The 19,706-nt window shown below is 32.8% G+C and overlaps 1 protein-coding gene across 1 annotated transcript; it reads right to left on the bottom strand.

The window, feature by feature from the left end:
- Positions 1 to 6,116: 6,116 nt before the first annotated feature.
- Positions 6,117 to 9,391, bottom strand: LOC140889496 (origin of replication complex subunit 2-like). The gene is made up of 7 exons (XM_073297214.1): positions 9,121 to 9,391; positions 8,581 to 8,851; positions 8,356 to 8,462; positions 8,105 to 8,237; positions 7,370 to 7,664; positions 6,586 to 6,813; positions 6,117 to 6,505 (listed from the first exon to the last, which is right to left on the bottom strand). The coding sequence occupies exons 2-7, from the start codon at positions 8,707 to 8,709 to the stop codon at positions 6,309 to 6,311; spliced, it is 1,089 nt and encodes a 362-aa protein (XP_073153315.1). The 5' UTR covers positions 8,710 to 8,851; positions 9,121 to 9,391; the 3' UTR covers positions 6,117 to 6,308.
- Between the last annotated feature and the right edge of the window lie 10,315 nt (positions 9,392 to 19,706).

Genomic DNA, 19,706 nt, shown 5'->3' with positions numbered 1-19,706 from the left:
TCAGATCAACAAAATCATTGTATGAGTCATTAGAAACTTGAAGTGCAATGGACTTACCTTTGTCCTTTTTTCCAAAATTCATCTCCAACTCATAAGTTCGAAGAGAACTCATCAATTCATCCAAGCCCAGAATTGATGTGTCTTTCGACATCAATAGCACAAATCTTCATTTGAAATCTTTCAGGCAGTGATCTCAACACTTTGCTCACAAGACGTTCATTCGAAATAGCATCATCAAGATCAATTGTCTCATTCTCGATCTTCCTTAAGCGTCGTTAATAATCATCAATTGTCTCACTCTCTTCCATTCTCAAGTTTTCAAACTGAGTAGTGAGAATCCTTCTTTTTGGTTCGACACACACTTTCAGATCCTTCACAGTGCATTTGAAGTTTTTCCCAAGCCTGTTTAGCGCATACACAATTAGTTACAAGTGAAAACATATTAGAATCAAGAGAAGTAAATATAGCATTAAGAGCTTTGTTGTTCATATTCGAAGCAGCAGTTTCATCGGCATTCTAGTCAGTTTCTGGTTTGAGTGGAAAGTCTCCTTCTCCATCAGTTCTCCTTGGTGGATTCCATCCTTGTAGCACACGCTGCCATGCCTTTCATCAATCGATTTGATGTAGACACGCATCCTAACTTTCCAGATAGCATAGTTGGATCCATCCAAGACTGGAAGACGTTGAGCAGTTCCTGAATAAGGTATCTCCATTATGATATCCTGTCAAACACAAAAACAGAATCACACTTAGTATCGTCAAGTGAATGTCTCTGACGCCAATTGTAAGGTTTGAACAGTCTGAAATCATATAAATACCAGAAATAAATATTCGAGTGTATGTTATCTTTCAGTGTTGTCAACACTTCACGATAACACTATGCAGCAGAATAATTAACTAACAGTAAAAATAAATAACAACACAGATAATTATGCATAAGTATCAAATACTTGTGTGATGCCTCATGTCGAAATAATCAATAGAAAATCAAATCAGTTTACAAAAAACCAACTAGCGATTGTTTTATGAAAAACTACTTTCCTCAACAAATTGAAAAAGTAAAAGACTTCCTAAAAACTAGTAAGAATTAGAATAATAAACTAATAGGAAGTTCTAAACCGAAAAACGAAAAATCAAAGAAACACTTTCTGAACAACACTTCACTCGTGTGTTCTTCAGTGTTTTCAATACTACTCGGCAACACAACGTAGCAGTAGTATCTCTTCAGAAATAATACTCTAGAATTTCTGCAGCACTCTCTCTATGTATTTTTCTCTCTACGTTTCACTCTCTTGATCTCTCTATCTCGTTGTACAATCTGATCGGTCCAAGCACTCCTATAAATAGATCTTCAATATGTTTTCATAAAGAACAACCTACAAAGCATGAAAACAATACATCATCAGAAATCAAATATTTTGAATCAAGATAAAACATATATTACCAATTTTAAAACTTGTTCTAAGAAAGACAAAATTATAATTATAGAAATTAAATGCAATAAGTAAACAATTCAAAAGACATGTGCACGATATGTTCTTTCAAGATACATAGGATGTGTGTATCCATCAGCTCTCCTGTGCTTCGATTTGAAGGGAGATCTGCATCTGATGACCGTGGGCATGGAGGCCTTTTGTTACAATATTGTGGAAGCTTGATGCTACGAATCAGACATGGATTCAACAGTACATGCAACCTTTTCATCCCGACGGAGTCGCCGGGCGACTCGTATTTAAGACCACTTATGGTGAGTGAAGATGGAGAGATACTGTTTCACGTAGAACATTTTCTCGAGTGGTTTGACCGGCGAAAAATAAGGGACAAATTAAAGAATTCCACTACCATTCGATTTTGAGTGTGAAGGGGGTTGTCAACGTCCACGCTGATCATGCCCTCTTTCTCTCATGAATTTTGTTAGAAATATTTTCTTTGTTTTATTGTTGGTGATTTTTCTTTATTTTAATTTATTATTATTGGTATGATTAAAGAAAAAAAATGGGGTCATGACAACAAATTAAATACAGAACGTCTAATACAAGAAATAAATATTGATTAAAACTTTATTTGAATGAGTTGTAATTTAGAAAATTTACATATGAAAGAATGCGTACACTTAATTTGCGCTTGAGGATCTGCTTTTGCCTGCTCATTCCACAAAGTATTCCGCACAATTCTCACAAAAAGGACCCCTAGCCTGCTATACACGAATGATTTTTATTTATTGCATGAGCATGTGGTAGAACTGTAACGCTCAGAAATTCGTCACGTAAATCCGCATGCATAACTAGAAGATTTAATAATTTTAAAATAAAGTAAAAATGTGTTAAATTATTTTTATGTGTTATTATATGAATTATGAGATTTTTATGCATGTTTTAAATGTTATTGCGGCATTTAAACCGCTAGGTTGAAATTTATGAATTTATTTGAGAAAGTTTATTTTATGATCGCGTAGGCGGGACCGTGGACGGACGAGATATTAGTTTTTCACCCAAAATATTTTATGAGATTTTTAGGAGCCTTAAAATATTATTTTAAGGTATAATTTCAAGAAAATTATGGTATTTATATATATATATATTTATATATATATATATATATATTTATGTGCCCGTTTTTACCCAAAATAAGTTATATTAATGACTTTTAATAATTTTTAAAAAATCCATTTAATTATTATTACAGGATTTTCATTATGTTACCTAATCTATATTTTTATTTATGAGTTTTAAATATATTTTATGGTATAATTATCTACTTAGCTTAATTAGTGTAATTTAATTTATTCTAACCAAAAAACCTACCCTATCTCACGCCTCAACTCTCTTAGCCGCCTCCACCTTCTTCCTTCTCCTGCATGTGTATGTGAATTGAAATGAAAATACTCAAGTTCATGCATGCACTCACGTTTTTACACTTGTTGGATTGATTTGATTCATGTTTCTGGCCATGGAGAGTTCGAGCCTGCTGTCCTATGTTTCATAGGTCTAGAAGGGTCCCTTGGGGTCAGGTTTGGTGGGTGGAAAGGGGCTGGAGATGGCTAGGACCGAAGCCTTCTTCCTTGGTTGCAAAGTAGATTACGGCAGTTTCGGGATTCCCGAATCGTGGGTCGCTAGGGCGATGTAGGGATCGGTTCAAGGCGAGGCTTGGTTCGTTGGAACCGCCCAAACGTGGGCTACATCTGGGCGATGGAGCTCCGGCCATTCGGCAGCCGGAGCTGGCCGGCAGCTGGCCTCAAAGTATGCTGCTGCTCGGCCGTTACATGCACAATTTTGTGCAGGTCACATTTGTTGAAAGTGGGCCGTGGGTTCTTATGTGTTCATGGGCCGGGCTTGGGTCCTTGGATCCGGGTCCGGGTCGGATCAATATGTGATGAGTCAAATTAATTTTAGTTCAGGTCTAGATTTTTATTAATTGGGCCCGAGTATTTTATTTTAATTAAGAGTTTAAATTATTAATTATTGGGTTTGTGTTTGGTTAATTAATTAATTGGACTAATTTAATGGGCTTTAATAATTATTGAGGTGAGCCCACTAATTTTTCATCGGCCGTGTGATCCTTGAGAATTATTGGGCCAAGTTGTGTCGGGTTTAGTAATTTTATCGGTCAAATTTATAAGTTAATGGTTAGTTAATAATTTTATTAATTTAACTTTAAGTTAATAAGTTGATGGACCTAAATTATGTTTTTAGTGAGCCCATTAGTTTTCCATGGGCCTGGGGGCCCATGAACCTTAATGGGACAGGTCAAGTTGGGTTTTTGGGTTTTTGAGTCAGTCTAGGAATTTATGGTTTTAAGTTAAGTGGTCTCGAACAAGTCCTTGGAAAAATAAATGTCCGTAAATATATATTTAATTCATGCATGCATTTTTATTACATATATAAGTATGATTTTTAAGAAAATAAATTAAATATATATTTACGGACAAATTTTCATGAAATAAAGAAATAAAGAGAATTTTTATGTTCATGCATCATTAATAATTTTTATGATAAGTTTAAGTGCATGTTAAGAAAAATACATTTTTATGGAAGTTGAAGTGAATGTGGAAAGTGGTGTGGTTCGAGGCCGGGATACCTGGGCCCGGTGACCTTCCCGATAATGTTTATGTATGATGAGCTTATGGATCCAGCTGAGAGGGCTGATGAAGTGGCAGCACAGAGGTGGAAACCCCACCGCCGCGTACGTTGGTTTAAGATTGATCAATCGCTTAGTATGAGGCCACCGACATGGATACGACCTGTTGAGAACTAAGAAATCATGATAAGTCATTTTATGAGATTTATTAAGTTTGATGATATACGTTATAGCATGATGATTAAGCAGTATAATTTTATTTCATGTTATATGCATATTATTTTAAGATCATGCACGTATAATTATTATGCACGTATTTTATATGATGTGTGCTTGTATGTGGTTTCATTTCGTTATATAAAGATAGAACGTGCTGAGCCTCTAAGCTCACTAGATTTAAATGGTGCAGGTGAGCAAAATGTCAATGAGGATAATGTGTTCCCGACTGGCGGCAAGGGCGTTTGAGTTTTCAGACGGCTAGAACCCGTGACCATTGCTCTATGATAATTTTTATGTTGAGACTTAGAACACTCATTTTCGCACATGTTTTATTATTATAGATTTTTAGTATATGCATGGATTTTAGATTTAAAGTATTTATTTTCTAAGTTTGCATGGATTTTTGTGAAAGAATTATTATTTAGGAATTTGATTATGGAATATTTATAAATGATTATTTAGTAATTAATTTTAAGTATTTAATTGAATGTGTATACTCTTATTAGGCAAAAACTCCTATGAGACGGTCTCAAGGGTCATTTTTATGAGACATGTCTCTTGTATGAGTTATTCATTAAAAAGTATTACAATTTATGCCAAAAGTATTACTTATTATTATAAATATGGGTAGGGTTGACCCGTCTCACGGATGAGACCGTCTCACAGAAGTGTTACTCCTCTTATTGTATTTATTGTATATGTATTTTAAATTAAGTAAAGTTATTTTTTAAGTACGATATATTTATGTATGGGCATATATATATTTATATTCATTATTTTATAGTTAGAGAGTTTAAAAAAAAATTAGTAGGAGTTTTAGGATGTTTCAAGAACAATGTATAAAATTTATGGTCAAATTTGTGATATTAAATTTGTGGAAATCCTTATTTATTTAATTGGTGAATTTTTTTAAAATTTTTATAATAATAAAAATTATCAGGAACCTTCTCAAATTTGACCTTTGCCCCACTTATTTTGAATTTTGATATCATCTTGCAAAAAAAGAATTTAATGAAGTTTTCGGAAAAAAATATATTTGACCAAAATCAGTGGTCGAACTATCCACGGAATAGTCTAATACAAAACAGACTAAAAAAATCCCCTTACATGGATCTTGATGTGGGAATTCCAGCCGCTAGCTTTCGATGTGCATTGTGTAAATTTCCGAACTAACGCAATAAACTACAAACTACGCTAGCCACGTAATCATAGTCCAAGAAGGTGTTGCCAGGAGAAATTGAACTACTGACCTCTTGTCAAGTACTCTACCAACTAATACAACATCTCTTGCATGGATCTGTTTTCGCCAGCTATAATATATGCATGCTATGATTATCTCAACAGAACGAATAAATTGAAAACTTAGAAACAAAAAAACAAAAACAAAAAAAAAACAAACAGCTGCTGTGTTCATAAATTCTTGTTAGAGTTAATCCATTGATTTTGAAAAATTCTCACCCTATGTATTATGATGTTTCAATTTTTTGTTGGAACTGTATTCATCAATTATGTCTTATTGTTTATATTGTTTTCCAAGTTTTAATTAATTGAAAATTTTTGGTTGAGTAATTGAATGAATGCTAATAGGCTATTGAGCAAAGATGATCCACGGATGCGTTTTGTGAATGAATGAACAAGATTATAGTAATTAAGATTGTACCAGTATCATCACGAGATATTGGGACGATTCAATAACTTAACACAAATTATTAAATGGTTATTCCGCAAGGACTTTTTAAATAGAGACGATATCGGGACAAATTATTAAATGGTTATTTAATATCTTAACACAAATTATCAATAAAGTAAATCGAATAATATATTATAATTAATACCATACTAGGGACAACTGTGCAAACAACAATGCAGTTTGATCAAATTAAAGCATGATTTCATTGCTTCAAGACTTGAAAATAACAGCAGATTTAGCCATAGTTGAGAAATGATAAGCGCGGCTTACTCCTATTCTGGTGTCGAAGATTTAGGGTTTGAAAAATGCCAAGGAACTTTTGTTAGCTCATCTCTTTGACAAGTTTTTCAAGTGCTTCACTTGTGAGAGGAATGTATAAGCAATCTTCACCATCTGAATTTCTTCTAGTTTTGACCAATTCATGGTCTTTGAATTCTGTCAAATGAGTATTCAGAGTAATCTGACTGCTAGCTAGAAAGCGTTCCCGAGATATCGTGTAAAGACTATTTAACGGCATCCCTGGAGAGAGGAAAACAAATAAAATTATTGGTTTGACAAGGAAAAAGTGACTAATTTCGAGAGAGCATGTGAACACTTGCCTTCTTCATCAGGATGGGAGAGCTGATGATTGGCCAGAACTTTAAAAACACTCTGAGCATTTGGTGTTAAACTCTGTAAGACTATTGAAGCGGTCTTCACATTTTGCGCGCTGCCACTGTGTGCGAGTATCAAAGGGAAGAACATTCCTTCTGCCTTGTAAGGTGCATAGGTAGGAACATGGAACCAATACCAATTGAACTGCGTATGAACCATTTTCTTGTCCCACACTTGAAAAAGAATTATAACACACTTAGAACAGGGTTCTCATAATATGAAAAAGAATTATAACACACTTAGAACAGGGTTCTCATAATATGTACATATGATAGAATGTTGACAAACAAAAGATCCTAACAAACCACAATTGGCTTCTTTGTTTTCCTCTTCACCTCCTTACAACCCAATATGGCCCAGACTCCAAATTTAATGCTTAAACCCCTATGAAGCCAACTGCTCCGTCAATGGACTGATTTTATGGTTTCTTTGTCTTTCTATTGGTTTTGGTATAAGGAGAAAGACACCAGAATTAAAATTCAGGGATCAACATAGTTTCTCAGTGAACATAGAGTCTTTCACATATCATTTGAAAGAGAAACCGTCTTTAAACCTGACTATGAAGTATGAAACTCTAACAAAACAGCTTGAACCCATCGTAAAACAATGCAGAAACTCAAGTAAACCATTAAGTCTGAAGCTCTCAAAAAGGTAACAAAAAGCCACGGGTCCACAGCCTTGGCAAAACTATCTGGTACAATATAATTAGTAATGATCAGATGAACTTACAGAGAGGTGCATTCACGTGATCGATGGAAGCAACCATATGGATATGAGAACAGCCTGCAATTCTAGCAAGATATTGTTGTGTCTCAGAATCACGCAGACCAGGTCCATCTATATTGTTAACTATGATACACACAAAACATTCATCACTCTCTAAATGTGGTCCATCGAGAAATGAAATAAGGTCATCCATGGAGCGAGTATTAAATGGTTGCTGGTTTTTAGGTTGCTTTCCAGAAGTACTTTTTTGCAGCGTTTTCAATTGATCCCACAGGAGTTCTGCTAAAGTTGCCACAGCCTACATATTGCACATCAATGAACTGGTGAGCATGAAAAGGAAAACTGATTTTTTGTTACACTTTTGCGTGACTTTTTTCTTGATTAAAGGCATTTGTAGTTTTACAGATGTATCTAATGATAACCATGAGTCATGACAAATAAGTTATGAGAGAACTTAATGATGTGGAATATGGGTGGGGATGGTTGGAAAATGTGTTTTTCACTGAGTACTGATATTTATGTGCACCACTACAGATGGGTAATCGCGATTCACACGGCAATGGTTACTAGCATGTTACCGGTTAACTATTTGATAGAACTTGCAATCTTTTCACTAACTCCTCGTTCACTGATACAACAATCACAAGCTTTACAGTCTCATCATAAACTCTGAACATGTCTGAGCACATTAATGAAAAGAAAATACGGATACAAATATTTTGAGATTAAAATCCATACCTGTTTGAGATTGACTGATTGAAGATATCCATTGATCACAAGAACAGAATAATCCCTCAAAGCCGTTGAGGCGAAATCCTCAATCAATGTTTTCTTTGACCCAAACCCATACATCAAAACCCCAAATCCACATCTTTTATAGAGAAGTAGAGAGGTTTGGGTTACTAACGCAATTATTCAAAAAGGAAAAACCTTACAGAAAGAATGACGCAACTTGAAAAACAGGAGCTAACAAATTCTAGTGAGAGTACCTCAATACAAAAACCCACTCTTTGTACGAATCCTTATAACCGTTTATTGCATTGTTAATTTCCTTCTCATGCTTCTGATCAATGTTGGTATATGCTTCTCTTAGCTCCTGCAAACACAATGGATATTATAATTCTTTTATGTGATTTATTCAAATCTCAGGATAAATGACATACTGGGTCAGCATATTTGTGTCAACCAGCCCAACATGAGATTAAACAAAACACCTGTTCGTCAACGAGATTGATTTCTGAAACTTTTCGTGCGGATTTTTTAGCCGAGCTGCTTAGTTCTTTTGCTAAAAAGTAGTTTCTCGAGAACCCAAAATCATCCTCTTCCACGTCGTTTGATTCCATGAGTGAATCCAAATGCGTGCCCAGATTATTTTCCACACGCTTCAACTTTGAAGTTTATCTCAACACCCAGGCCAGCGGAACAAATTTGTTACAGATCAGATTCCAGTTCAAGAAAGTGAGAGCACTTGAAGGAAAGCTCAACCTGAAAAAAAGAAGAGAGTACACTTTTGTTGCTGCTCAGTTCTATATCATAATCATAACAAGAATTTGTATGCATCTTGGACTGGCCACTCGTGCATAAATAAAATAATAGTATGTATAGAGATACAGATAGGGAAAAATTATAGAGACAAATTTTTCAGCTGAGAAATATACAGACCAAGAAAAAAATCATGAAGAGGGGAACAAAAATCTTCAGACACAGCGAAAATGTGAGAATTGATGAGATTGTAGATTTGGGAAAGAAGAAACCTCCGGGATAATGAAGGCCAGTGACACAGTGTGGCCGCCGCAACTCACTAAGGAATACGAGGAGAACACCTTTGGGCGGTGATTGTGAATGGCGAACCCTAGCCACTGCAAATCGCCGAGGAAGAGGCGAAGAGTAGATGCAATCCTTGTTATAAAATTCTTACGATCTTCTCTAAAGTTCTCTTTACCTGATTAGAAGCAGTTGGATAATGGTTTTCCTTGTGTAGAATGAACTCTGATTCTTGTTTCTCAAGTTGAATTTTTTGTTTGAGCTAAGTTGAGGTTATACTTTTGGGTCAGTATGACTGTATGATCCAATTATATTTCCATTGGTTTTTATTATTTTTTTTTATTAATTTCCTTTGTATAATTTTTATCAGCTAATTCGATTTTGTAATCATAATAATAGTGATAAATTTGATCAAATTTTCATCATTTTTTATCCATGGGACCCATTTTTTTTTTTTTTGCTTCATGTAAACAGTAACTTCTTGTTGTAATTTTGAAAATACCTTTTGAGATATGCGAAGTTATTTGGAAATTATCTTCACGATGATATCATTTACTCAATGAAAATCAGGAAAGATAGTGAGTGGTTTGCTAGACTGGGAAGGTGCTGCATGCACTCGGCTCGGCTCGTTTGGTATATGTGGAGGCTCGGGCTCGGCTCGGGCTCAACTCATTTATCTTATTAAACGAGCATGGCTCGTTAAACGAGCTCGTTTTCAGGCTCGTATTCTGGCTCATTACGTGGGATCGAACTCGAGCTCGTGAAGCCTAAATACAAAATATACAACTCTATAAATAAATTATAAACTAAAATTAAATACTTCTTAAATAAATTAAAATGACAAACATAATTAAAAAAAACATGTCTCCAAAATATTATATCAAACTTCCAAATACCATATAGAATAACATCAACATAAAATCTATTATCCAAAATCTCACTAGTAAAATAAAACCGTCAAATTAATCATCAAATATATGTCATATGCCAACAGTCTAATACAACGATACGCATTAAATCTTGAAATTAATATCGAACAGTTCTAACACATCTAAACATCTACATAAAGAGTTAAACAAGTCAATAAAGAGTTAAACAAGTCTAAAATTCGAAAATCCCAATTCAAATAATCTGGAAAAATTCAAAATCTTAGTCCAACAAATTCAGAAAAATATTTAATACCTTCAATCAGCTCCAATATAATACCTACAATCAATAATAAATCAAATATCAATAGTTGGAAGTTAATTGAATCGAAATCCCCAAAAATTCAAAACCCTAGCTTCGAATTATACCTCAAGACTTCCAAACAAGTGCCCAACAAATAAACAAGATCATCCCTAGGATGAAAGGCGGTCGAAGATGGCGAGGGGCGGCGGAAACAAGCGGCTGCCGAAAAACGGGTTCATTGGGATGTGCTTAAAAATCATAAAAATGGGTATCACTAGCTAGATCTCGTCGAGAGGATTTCGAAACTTTGCTTATTTTCGAAAATCGATCACCGACGGCGGAGATACGACAATTTGAAGCGACGAGAAAAAGTCGGAGAAGAAAGAAAAAGAATCGGGACGCGGTCACGCAGGGTTTAGTACATGCCGCCCACTAAGCAGAGAGGGACTAGGATCCTCTACTGGCCACAGTAGAGGGGTGCTGTGGTGAAACGGTTGCGTTTCACACCACTGCAAATATATCTTTTTTTTTTAATATTTTTTTTTTGTTTTTTATAAATTTTAAATTCATTTTTGTTATCTCCTTTCCCATTTGTTTCATTTTACCTTTTTTTATACAGTCTAAATTTTTTTTATATTGTCAAATTTTTTCTTTTTAACTTTTTGTTTTCTTTTTTATTTATATCATACTTTTTATTTTTTTAAAATATAAATTAGTTTTTTTAATCTTTTCAAATTTTCTTGTGTAATTTTATTATTATAATTTATAATGACAATTTCTAGCATAACTACACAATTTTTTTGTAAAAATTTTTATGGTATTTTTTACATATATTTATTTTAATTTAATTTTTTCAGTTTTTTGGGCTTTGGTTTCCTTCTATCTTTAATTTCCTTTCAAAATTTTCATTTTTAAAAAATTTTAGATTTTTTTTTTAGAGTTATTTACACCAAACACCCTTGTGAAATATTGAAAATGCACACTTCTCCCCTGTGAAATTTTAATAGGCATCTTCAACTCTGACCTTTTAAAAAATTAGCACACTCGCCCCTTTAGATGAGTGATTGTTGCACACGTGCCCCTCATGCGACTGGGCAAAGATTTTGATTTTTTTTGCACCAAATACCCCTGTGAAATATTAAAAATGCATATTTGACCCCTGTGAAAATAATTTTTAAATCTATTCAACCTATAATATACAATTTTTTATTAAAATCTAATTATAAAATATTTAGCAAACACTTTTTATTTTATTAATTTTATTTTTAATTTTAAATTTATTATGATTACATAATTATTTTCTAAAAAATATAATTATTTTATCTTGTTATCATTATTTTATTAAATTTTATTCTTGTTTCCAACTTCTCGATTAAAAATGCATTCATAAACGAGATTTAAATACCTAAAAGTACAAAAATATTAAATCAAAATGATAATTTTATGGATATTATTTTTTAATTTAGGATTATAGATTTTTGAACCAAAATCTAAATTTTTTAAAATGCAATGCAGAATTTGCATTAAATTATAATAAACAATATTTATTAAGATCTAATTATAAAATATTTTTCAAACATTTTTAATTTTATTTATTATTATTTTTTAATTTATAATTTATAATTTATAATTAATTTATTTCTAAAAAAATTATTACTTTATCTCATTATCATTATTTTATCAAATCACTTCGTGTTTTGAACTTTTCCATTAAACACGATCCATAAATAAGGATTTAAATATCTAAAAATACCAAAATATTGAACCAAATGATAAGTTCATGAATGTTACTTTTTTTATTTAGAATTATATAAGCATGTTATTTTTTTATTATTTATTACAAATTGTGGAATGCATATTCTCGAAAAATTTAAATTTTGGTTCAATAATATATAGTCCTAAATCGAAAAGCAATATTTTTGAACTTATCGGTTTAGTTCAATATTTTGGTACTTGAAATTATTTAAATAATTGTTTATGAATGCATGTTTAATTGAAAAGTTGGAAACAAGAAGAAAGTTTAATAAAATAATGATAACAAGATAAAATAATAATATTTTTTTAAAAATAATTATATAATCATAATAAATTAAATTTTAAAATAAAATTAATAAAACAAAAAGTGTTTGCTAAATATTTTATAATTAAATTTTAATAAAAATTGTGTATTATGGGTTGAATAGATTTAAAAATTATTTTTACAGGGGTCAAATATGCATTTTTAATATTTCACAGGGGTATTTGGTGCAAAAAAAAATATCAAAATTTTTGCCCAGTCGCATGAGGGGCGCGTGCGCAACAATCACTCATATGAAGGGGCGAGTGTGCTAATTTTTTAAAAAGGTTAGGGTTGAAGATGCCTATTAATGTTTGGTGCAAATAACTCATTTTTTATATATATTTTATATTCTTCCATTTTTTGAACTTTTTTTTCCCTTTTTGGGATTTTGTTTCCCTCTTTCGTTTCCAAATTTTCTTTTTTTTTTCTTCCATTCATTTTTTAAAAAATTATAACAATGGATTATAAGATTTTTATTTTAAAAATATGATTGTCTTGATCATTTAAATTTCATTTTTTTCTCATTGTTTGGATCCGAACATATTTATTTTTGGAGTAAAATATATAATTATTTATTTTTGTTTTCATATCGACATATTTAATAAGTTAATGCATTATCTATTTTATTTTATAATAGATAATGATTTCATAGATACTGCTTTGATATGTAAAGAACACACGAAAATATTCTTCCACAATTACCCTCTTCATATTGATTTTTTTTTTAATTTCTCTTTTTAAGTCTAAATATTTAAAATACAAAAATCAAATTTTACTCCATGATAATTAATTTTTCAGAACATACACAAAGTGTGTGCTTCGATTACTAGTTATATATATTATAGGACAAATTATAACAAAAAAAATTGACAATACAAAAAAAATTTAGAGTGTATAAAAAAAGCTAAAAGAAAACAAAATACAAAGGAGATAAAAAAAATGAATTAAAAATTTATAATAAACAAAAAAAATTAAAAAAAAAAAGAAATATGTGATGTGGTGTGAAACGAAGCCGTGTTTGAGTTATTTCACCTCCTGTGTACTCTATAAATCAAATATGCATTTTAATATATTCTATAAACCGATATTTATTAATATATATTTTTAACACACAAATAAACTATTTGGCTTAATTATTAATTTTGCACTTTAAAATAATTAACACTAGATCTTGCCAAATTAATTAACAAATTAATATCGAGTCCTTATATTTCCAGTGGAGGGCGGCGAATTGTGGCATTGAGAGGCTGCTAGGGTTTGGGGAGAAAGGAGATCGCGTGAATGGGCTTTGGAAAGGAGAGATAAGGAGACTAATTACATGTGTATGTATCTATGTATATATATTGATATGTACATATGTCCATAAATCAACTTTTTTGTATTATTTTAGCTCTAATATCTATTTTATAACGTTCAAATCTTGATATGCTAAAATATGTTTTTTTTAAATTACTTTTGTAATTTATTTGACACGGCTAAATATTTTAATCTAACAATGTATAAAATCTTCATTTTATATAAATTTGAAATTTGATCAAATGTTATAAATAATTTTTTATTTCTGTTAATTTTTGTGTCTGCGTATCGTGAACATTTCTATAAATGCTATATATGATAATATAAAAATTTTCAGTTCTATATTTGATTAGATGTTATCACTTATCAGTACTTTTCTATGTATTATAATATATACTAATTTTTGTTTTAAAATTGAAAATTTAATATGATGTTATCACAACTTCGTCATCGAGCTGTCCCACTGAGATCAGATTTCTGGTCAACTTTGGTACATGTCTTACTTTGCTGAGTTTCCAGATAGATTCGTTTGACATTTTCAAACTGATATCACTCATACCAGCTATTTCCAAAGGTTTTCCATCTGCCAGAAAAACTTTTTCGTAATTACCAGCACTCCAGCAGTGTAATTACTGAATAGCTCACGATCACTAGTGGTATGAAACGAAGCTTCCGAATCCATAACTCAAGCATCAATCGGGCTTTCCATTGATAGTACTAAGACATCATGTACATCCTCAGTAACAACATTTGCATTATTCTTGGGTGATTTGCAGTTCTTTTTCATGTGACCAGTTTCACCACATCTCCAGCACTTCAATTTCTTTTCAAAGGATTTTTTGTCTTTTTCATTCCTTGATTTGGATCTTTCACGCCATCGGTTAGAACCTTTTTCAGCACTCCTGCCTCTGCCTCTATTCTCTAGATTTAGGGCAGATCTTGATGATGTCCATTCACCCGAATCCATCCTGTGAACTTCTTCACCAAGGATTCGATCTCTGACATCATTGAATTGTAACTTTTCTTTGCCAGCAGAATTACTAACCGCTGCCCGCATCGGCTCCCAAGCATTTGGTAAAGACGCCAAAAGAATAAGTGCATGAATCACATCATCAAGTTTGATTTCAACCGATGTTAGCTGATAAGCAATCGTGTTGAATTCATTGATGTGTGCCGCCACCGAAGCATCTTCCCCCATCTTCAAGTTGAATAAATTTTTCATGAGAAACACTTTATTATTTGCTGATGGCTTCTCGTACATGTCCGACAAAATGGACATCATCTCCTCCGTGATTTTTGCCTCGGCCACATTGTGCGCCACATTCTTTGTTAGGATCAATCGTATCACACCTAACACTTGTCGGTCAAGGAGCTCCCACTCATCATCCTCCATATTTTCTGGCTTTATTCCGGATAGAGGTTGATTCAGCTTCTTGCTATACAGATAATCTTTAATATGTAACCTTCAGAACGTGAAATCCGTACCGTCGAACTTATTGATTCCTGGTCCCGATCCGTTATTTTCGGCCATAGCTTCACCTGCCTTAATAAAATTTCAAAAAATATTTTCTGATGTGGAAGATCAGACAAAGTTGCAACCACAGAGCATACTCAGAATTTTAAGACATTTTTCACCAAGGCTCCCGAACACTGTAACAGCTCTGATAGCAGTTGTTATGGATCAGGCCGAAGTGATCATGACGATAATAATAATTGCGGAATAAAACAATCAACAAGAACACCAAGATTTACGTGGTTCACCCAATATAGGCTACGTCCACAGAGCTGCTGCAATATTTATAACCGGAAAAATATTACAAATGTATACAAAACACTATATCTCACCACACCCAAACCTCGAGTATTACCGAGAAATAATTCTCTAACTCACAAGAGATCTCCGAAAAAACACTCTCTCTTTTTTTTTCTCTCTTTATTTTCTTCTCTATTTGTTAATACAAAACAATAGAAGAATGAGATACAATAACTGAAGAAAGATGACTCTATTTATAATGTTTCCTTCATTCTTCTTTATTCAAGCTTTCGATGTGGAATGAGAGATTTTTGATTTCTTTAATCAACGCGAGGGTCTCACCTCTTTATTTGAATATTGCAACTTGCTTAACAAGACCAATCCATCCGTCACTAAAAAAGGAGGGTTGGGTCGTGCTTTTGGTGACCTGTCTGGAGGTGGGCCGAAACGAGCTGGCCCGTTTGGGCCGCCGAACAACGCCCGCCTGGCCAATTTTTTTTCATTTTAAAAATTTATATTATAACTATTATTTTTAATAATCTATGTATGGTTGATAAGTTTTGAATATTTATATTATTTGAATTGATTTATATATGATTAATAAGCTTTAAAATATTTATATGATTTATTATAATTTATGTTTAATTGATTAATTTTGAATATCATATTATCTCATGTATGGACCCGTATGGTCAATCAATTTTTAAATATGTATATTATTTATAATTGTTTAATGTGTTGTGAAAAAGTAAAAATTTACGGTAAAAAGTAAATACTTCAAAACTCAAATTATATCAAACTCTACACTTTATAATATTTTTCTCTCAACTCAATTGTATTTTTCATCACAAATGAAGACCTATTTATAGATCCACATTTGAGATTAGTCCAAAAATAAATACATCATCATCTACATCATCACACACTAATTTTTCACATTTTACAACTCAATATTCAACATTCAACATTCAATATTCAACATAATATTAATAATAATAATATTTTTCAACACTCCCCCTTGTGATGATGATCGTGATATGATGACTGTCTTCATTACGTATTTTATACTGCCTCGTTAAAAACCTTACTAGGAAAAACCCAGTGGGATAAAAACCATAGTAAGGGAAAAAGAGTGCAGCCACGTAAACTCCCCCTCATGTTAACATGAGTGATTCTTCACATATTCCGCAGATTGCGCATCCCAATGTTGTATATATGCTTTCTGAATATCGTCGTGGGAAGTGCCTTTGTAAAGAGATCTGATGAGTTCTCACTTGATTGAATATAACAGATATCAATATCTTTATTCTTCTCAAGCTCTTGAGTGTAGGCAAAGAACTTTGGGGGTATATGTTTTGTTCTGTCACTTTTGATGTATTCTTCTTTCATTTGAGCAATACATGCAGCATTGTCTTCATACAACGTCACAGGCTTCTTGTCTACTGATAATCCACAAGAAGTTTGGATATGTTGTGTCATTGATTTTAGCCAAACACATTCACGGCTTGCTTCATGTAGCGCAATAATCTCAGCGTGATTTGATGAAGTTGTTACGAGTGTTTGTTTCTGTGAACGCCAAGAAATTGCGGTGCCTCCACGAGTAAATACATATCCGGTTTGAGAACGTGCCTTATGTGGATCAGATAAATATCCAGCATCAGCATAAACCAATGATACTTTGATTGGTGTCTTTTGAGTACAAAAGTCCCAAATCTGTTGTTCCTCGTAGATAACGAAATATATGTTTAATTCCGTTCCAGTGCCTCTTTGTTGGATATGAACTGAATCTTGCCAATAAATTTACAGCAAAAGATATATCAAGTCTAGTTCAATTCGCAAGATACATAAGGGCACCAATGGCACTTAGATATGGTACTTCTGGACCAAGAATAACTTCATCATCTCCACATGGACGGAATGGATCCTTTTCTATGTTTAATGATCTTACAACCATTGGAGTACTTAATGGATTTGATTTATCCATATTAAAACGTTTAAGGATCTTTTCTGTATAATTTGCCTGGTGAACAAAAATTCCACATTCTTTTTGTTCGATTTGCAAACCCAGACAATACTTGGTTTTTCCAAGATCCTTCATTTCGAATTCTTCCTTCAAGTACATCATAACTTCTTGAATTTCTTTATTCGTTCCAATGATGTTTAAATCATCAACATATACAGCAATAATTACACATCCGGATGTTGTTTTCTTGATGAAAACACAAGGGCATATTGGATCATTTACATATCCCTTTTTCATCAAGTGCTCACTTAGCCGATTATACCACATTCGGCCAGATTGCTTTAACCCATATAATGATCTTTGCAATTTTACAGAATAAAATTCTCTGGATTTTGAACTTTGTGCTTCAGGCATCTTAAATCCTTCAGGGATTTTCATGTATATATCACTATCAAGTGATCCGTATAAGTAAGCTGTAACAACATCCATAAGACACATTTCCAAATTTTCAGACATTGCCAAACTAATCAAATATCGAAACGTAATTGCATCCATAACAGGAGAATACGTTTCTTCATAATCAATTCCAGGCCTTTGAGAAAAACCTTGTGCAACAAGTCTAGCTTTATATCTGACTATTTCATTTTTCTCATTTCGCTTTCGAATAAAAACCCATTTGTATCCAACAGGTTTTACACCTTCAGGTGTGAGGACTATAGGTCCAAAAACATTGCGTTTATTCAGCGAATCCAATTCAACCTGGATGGCATCTTTCCATTTGACCCAATCATGACGAGTTTTACATTCACCAAAAGATTTTGGTTCATGATCCTCATTTTCATTTACGATGTCACAAGCCACATTATAAGAAAATATCTCATCAATATCTTCTATGTCTTTTTGGTTCCATATTTTTCCAGTATTAATATAATTGATAGAGATTTCACGATTTTCGTCAGTTTGTGGTTCTGACAGAATATTTTCATCATCAGGTGGTTCTTCTGGAACACCATTTTCTATTTTATGATCGTCGTGTTTCTCTATGCCTTTTCTTTTCCGAGAATTTTTATCCTTGGAACCGACTGGTCTTCCATGCTTCAAGCGTTTTATGACATCATGAGTGTCTTCAATTTGTTTCTTTGGAATTTCAATTCGAGCAGGGGCATTTACAGCATGTATATATGATTTTGTTACCCCTTTTGTGTCTGCAAATGCATCTGGCATTTGATTTGCAATTCTTTGCATGTGCACAATTTGCTGTACATCTTTCTCACATTGTTTGGTTCTTGGATCCAAATGTAACAATGATGGTACATACCATGTGATTTATTTTTCGATGTGTTTCTTTTCTCCCCCTAACACTGGGAAGATTTCTTCATTAAAATGACAATCAGCAAAGCGTGCTGTAAACACATCGCCTGTCTGAGGCTAAAGATATCGAATGATTGATGGACTATCATAACCGATATAAATACTGATTTTTCTTTGTGGACCCATTTTTTATCGTTGAGGTGGTGCAATAGGCACATACACCATACATCCAAAAATTCTCAGATGAGAGATATTTGGTTCTTTACCAAATGCAAGTTGCAATGGGAAGAATTTATGATATGCACTTGGTCTGATGCAAATTAATGCCGCAGCATGTAAAATTGCATGTCCCCATATAGAAATAGAGAGTTTTGTTTTCATAATCATTTGTCTAGCAATCAGTTGTAGACGTTTAATCAATGATTCAGCTAATCCATTTTGCGTATGAACATGAGCTACAGGATGTTCAACAGTGATTCCCATTGACATACAATAATCATTGAAAGTCTGGGATGTAAATTCTCCAGCATTATCAAGTCTTATTTTCTTGATTGTATAATCGGGAAATTGATTTCGCAATTTTATTATTTGAGCCATCAATCTTGCAAATGTCACATTCCAAGTTGACAATAAGCATACATGTGACCATCTGCTAGAGGCATCGATCAATACCATAAAATATCAAAATGGTCCACATGGTGGATGAATTGGCCCACAAATATCACCCTGAATACGTTCAAGAAATATGAGTGATTCAGTTTGGATTTTAGCTGGCGATGGCCTTATAATAAGTTTTCCAAGAGAACATGCTTTACATTGAAACTTATTATTCTGAAAGATCTTCTGGTCTTTCAATGGATGACCATGCGTATTTTCAATAATTCTTCGCATCATTATTGAACCAGGATGTCCCAATCGATAATGCCAATTTGTTAATATTGAAGAACTATTAACCACCATATTTGATTCGATTGACCTTATATGTGTATAATGCAATCCAGTAGGGAGCATTGATAATTTTTCA

The sequence above is a fragment of the Henckelia pumila genome, chromosome 1 (assembly GCF_033568475.1).
Source record: "Henckelia pumila isolate YLH828 chromosome 1, ASM3356847v2, whole genome shotgun sequence".
Taxonomy (NCBI): domain Eukaryota; kingdom Viridiplantae; phylum Streptophyta; class Magnoliopsida; order Lamiales; family Gesneriaceae; genus Henckelia; species Henckelia pumila.
The sequence above is the reverse complement of the archived record's forward strand: the minus strand, read 5'-3'. Positions and strand labels throughout refer to the sequence as shown.

What these genes read in the sequence shown, in the direction of transcription:
- LOC140889496 (XM_073297214.1), bottom strand. Translation starts at nt 8,709, where the DNA reads ATGGAATCAAACGACGTGGAAGAGGATGATTTTGGGTTCTCGAGAAAC. An exon ending in AATCAGTCAATCTCAAACAG is followed by an intron (nt 7,665 to 8,104) that starts GTATGGATTTTA and finishes TGCAATATGTAG; the next exon opens with GCTGTGGCAACTTTAGCAGA. An exon ending in TCACGTGAATGCACCTCTCT is followed by an intron (nt 6,814 to 7,369) that starts GTAAGTTCATCT and finishes TTCTTTTTCAAG; the next exon opens with TGTGGGACAAGAAAATGGTT.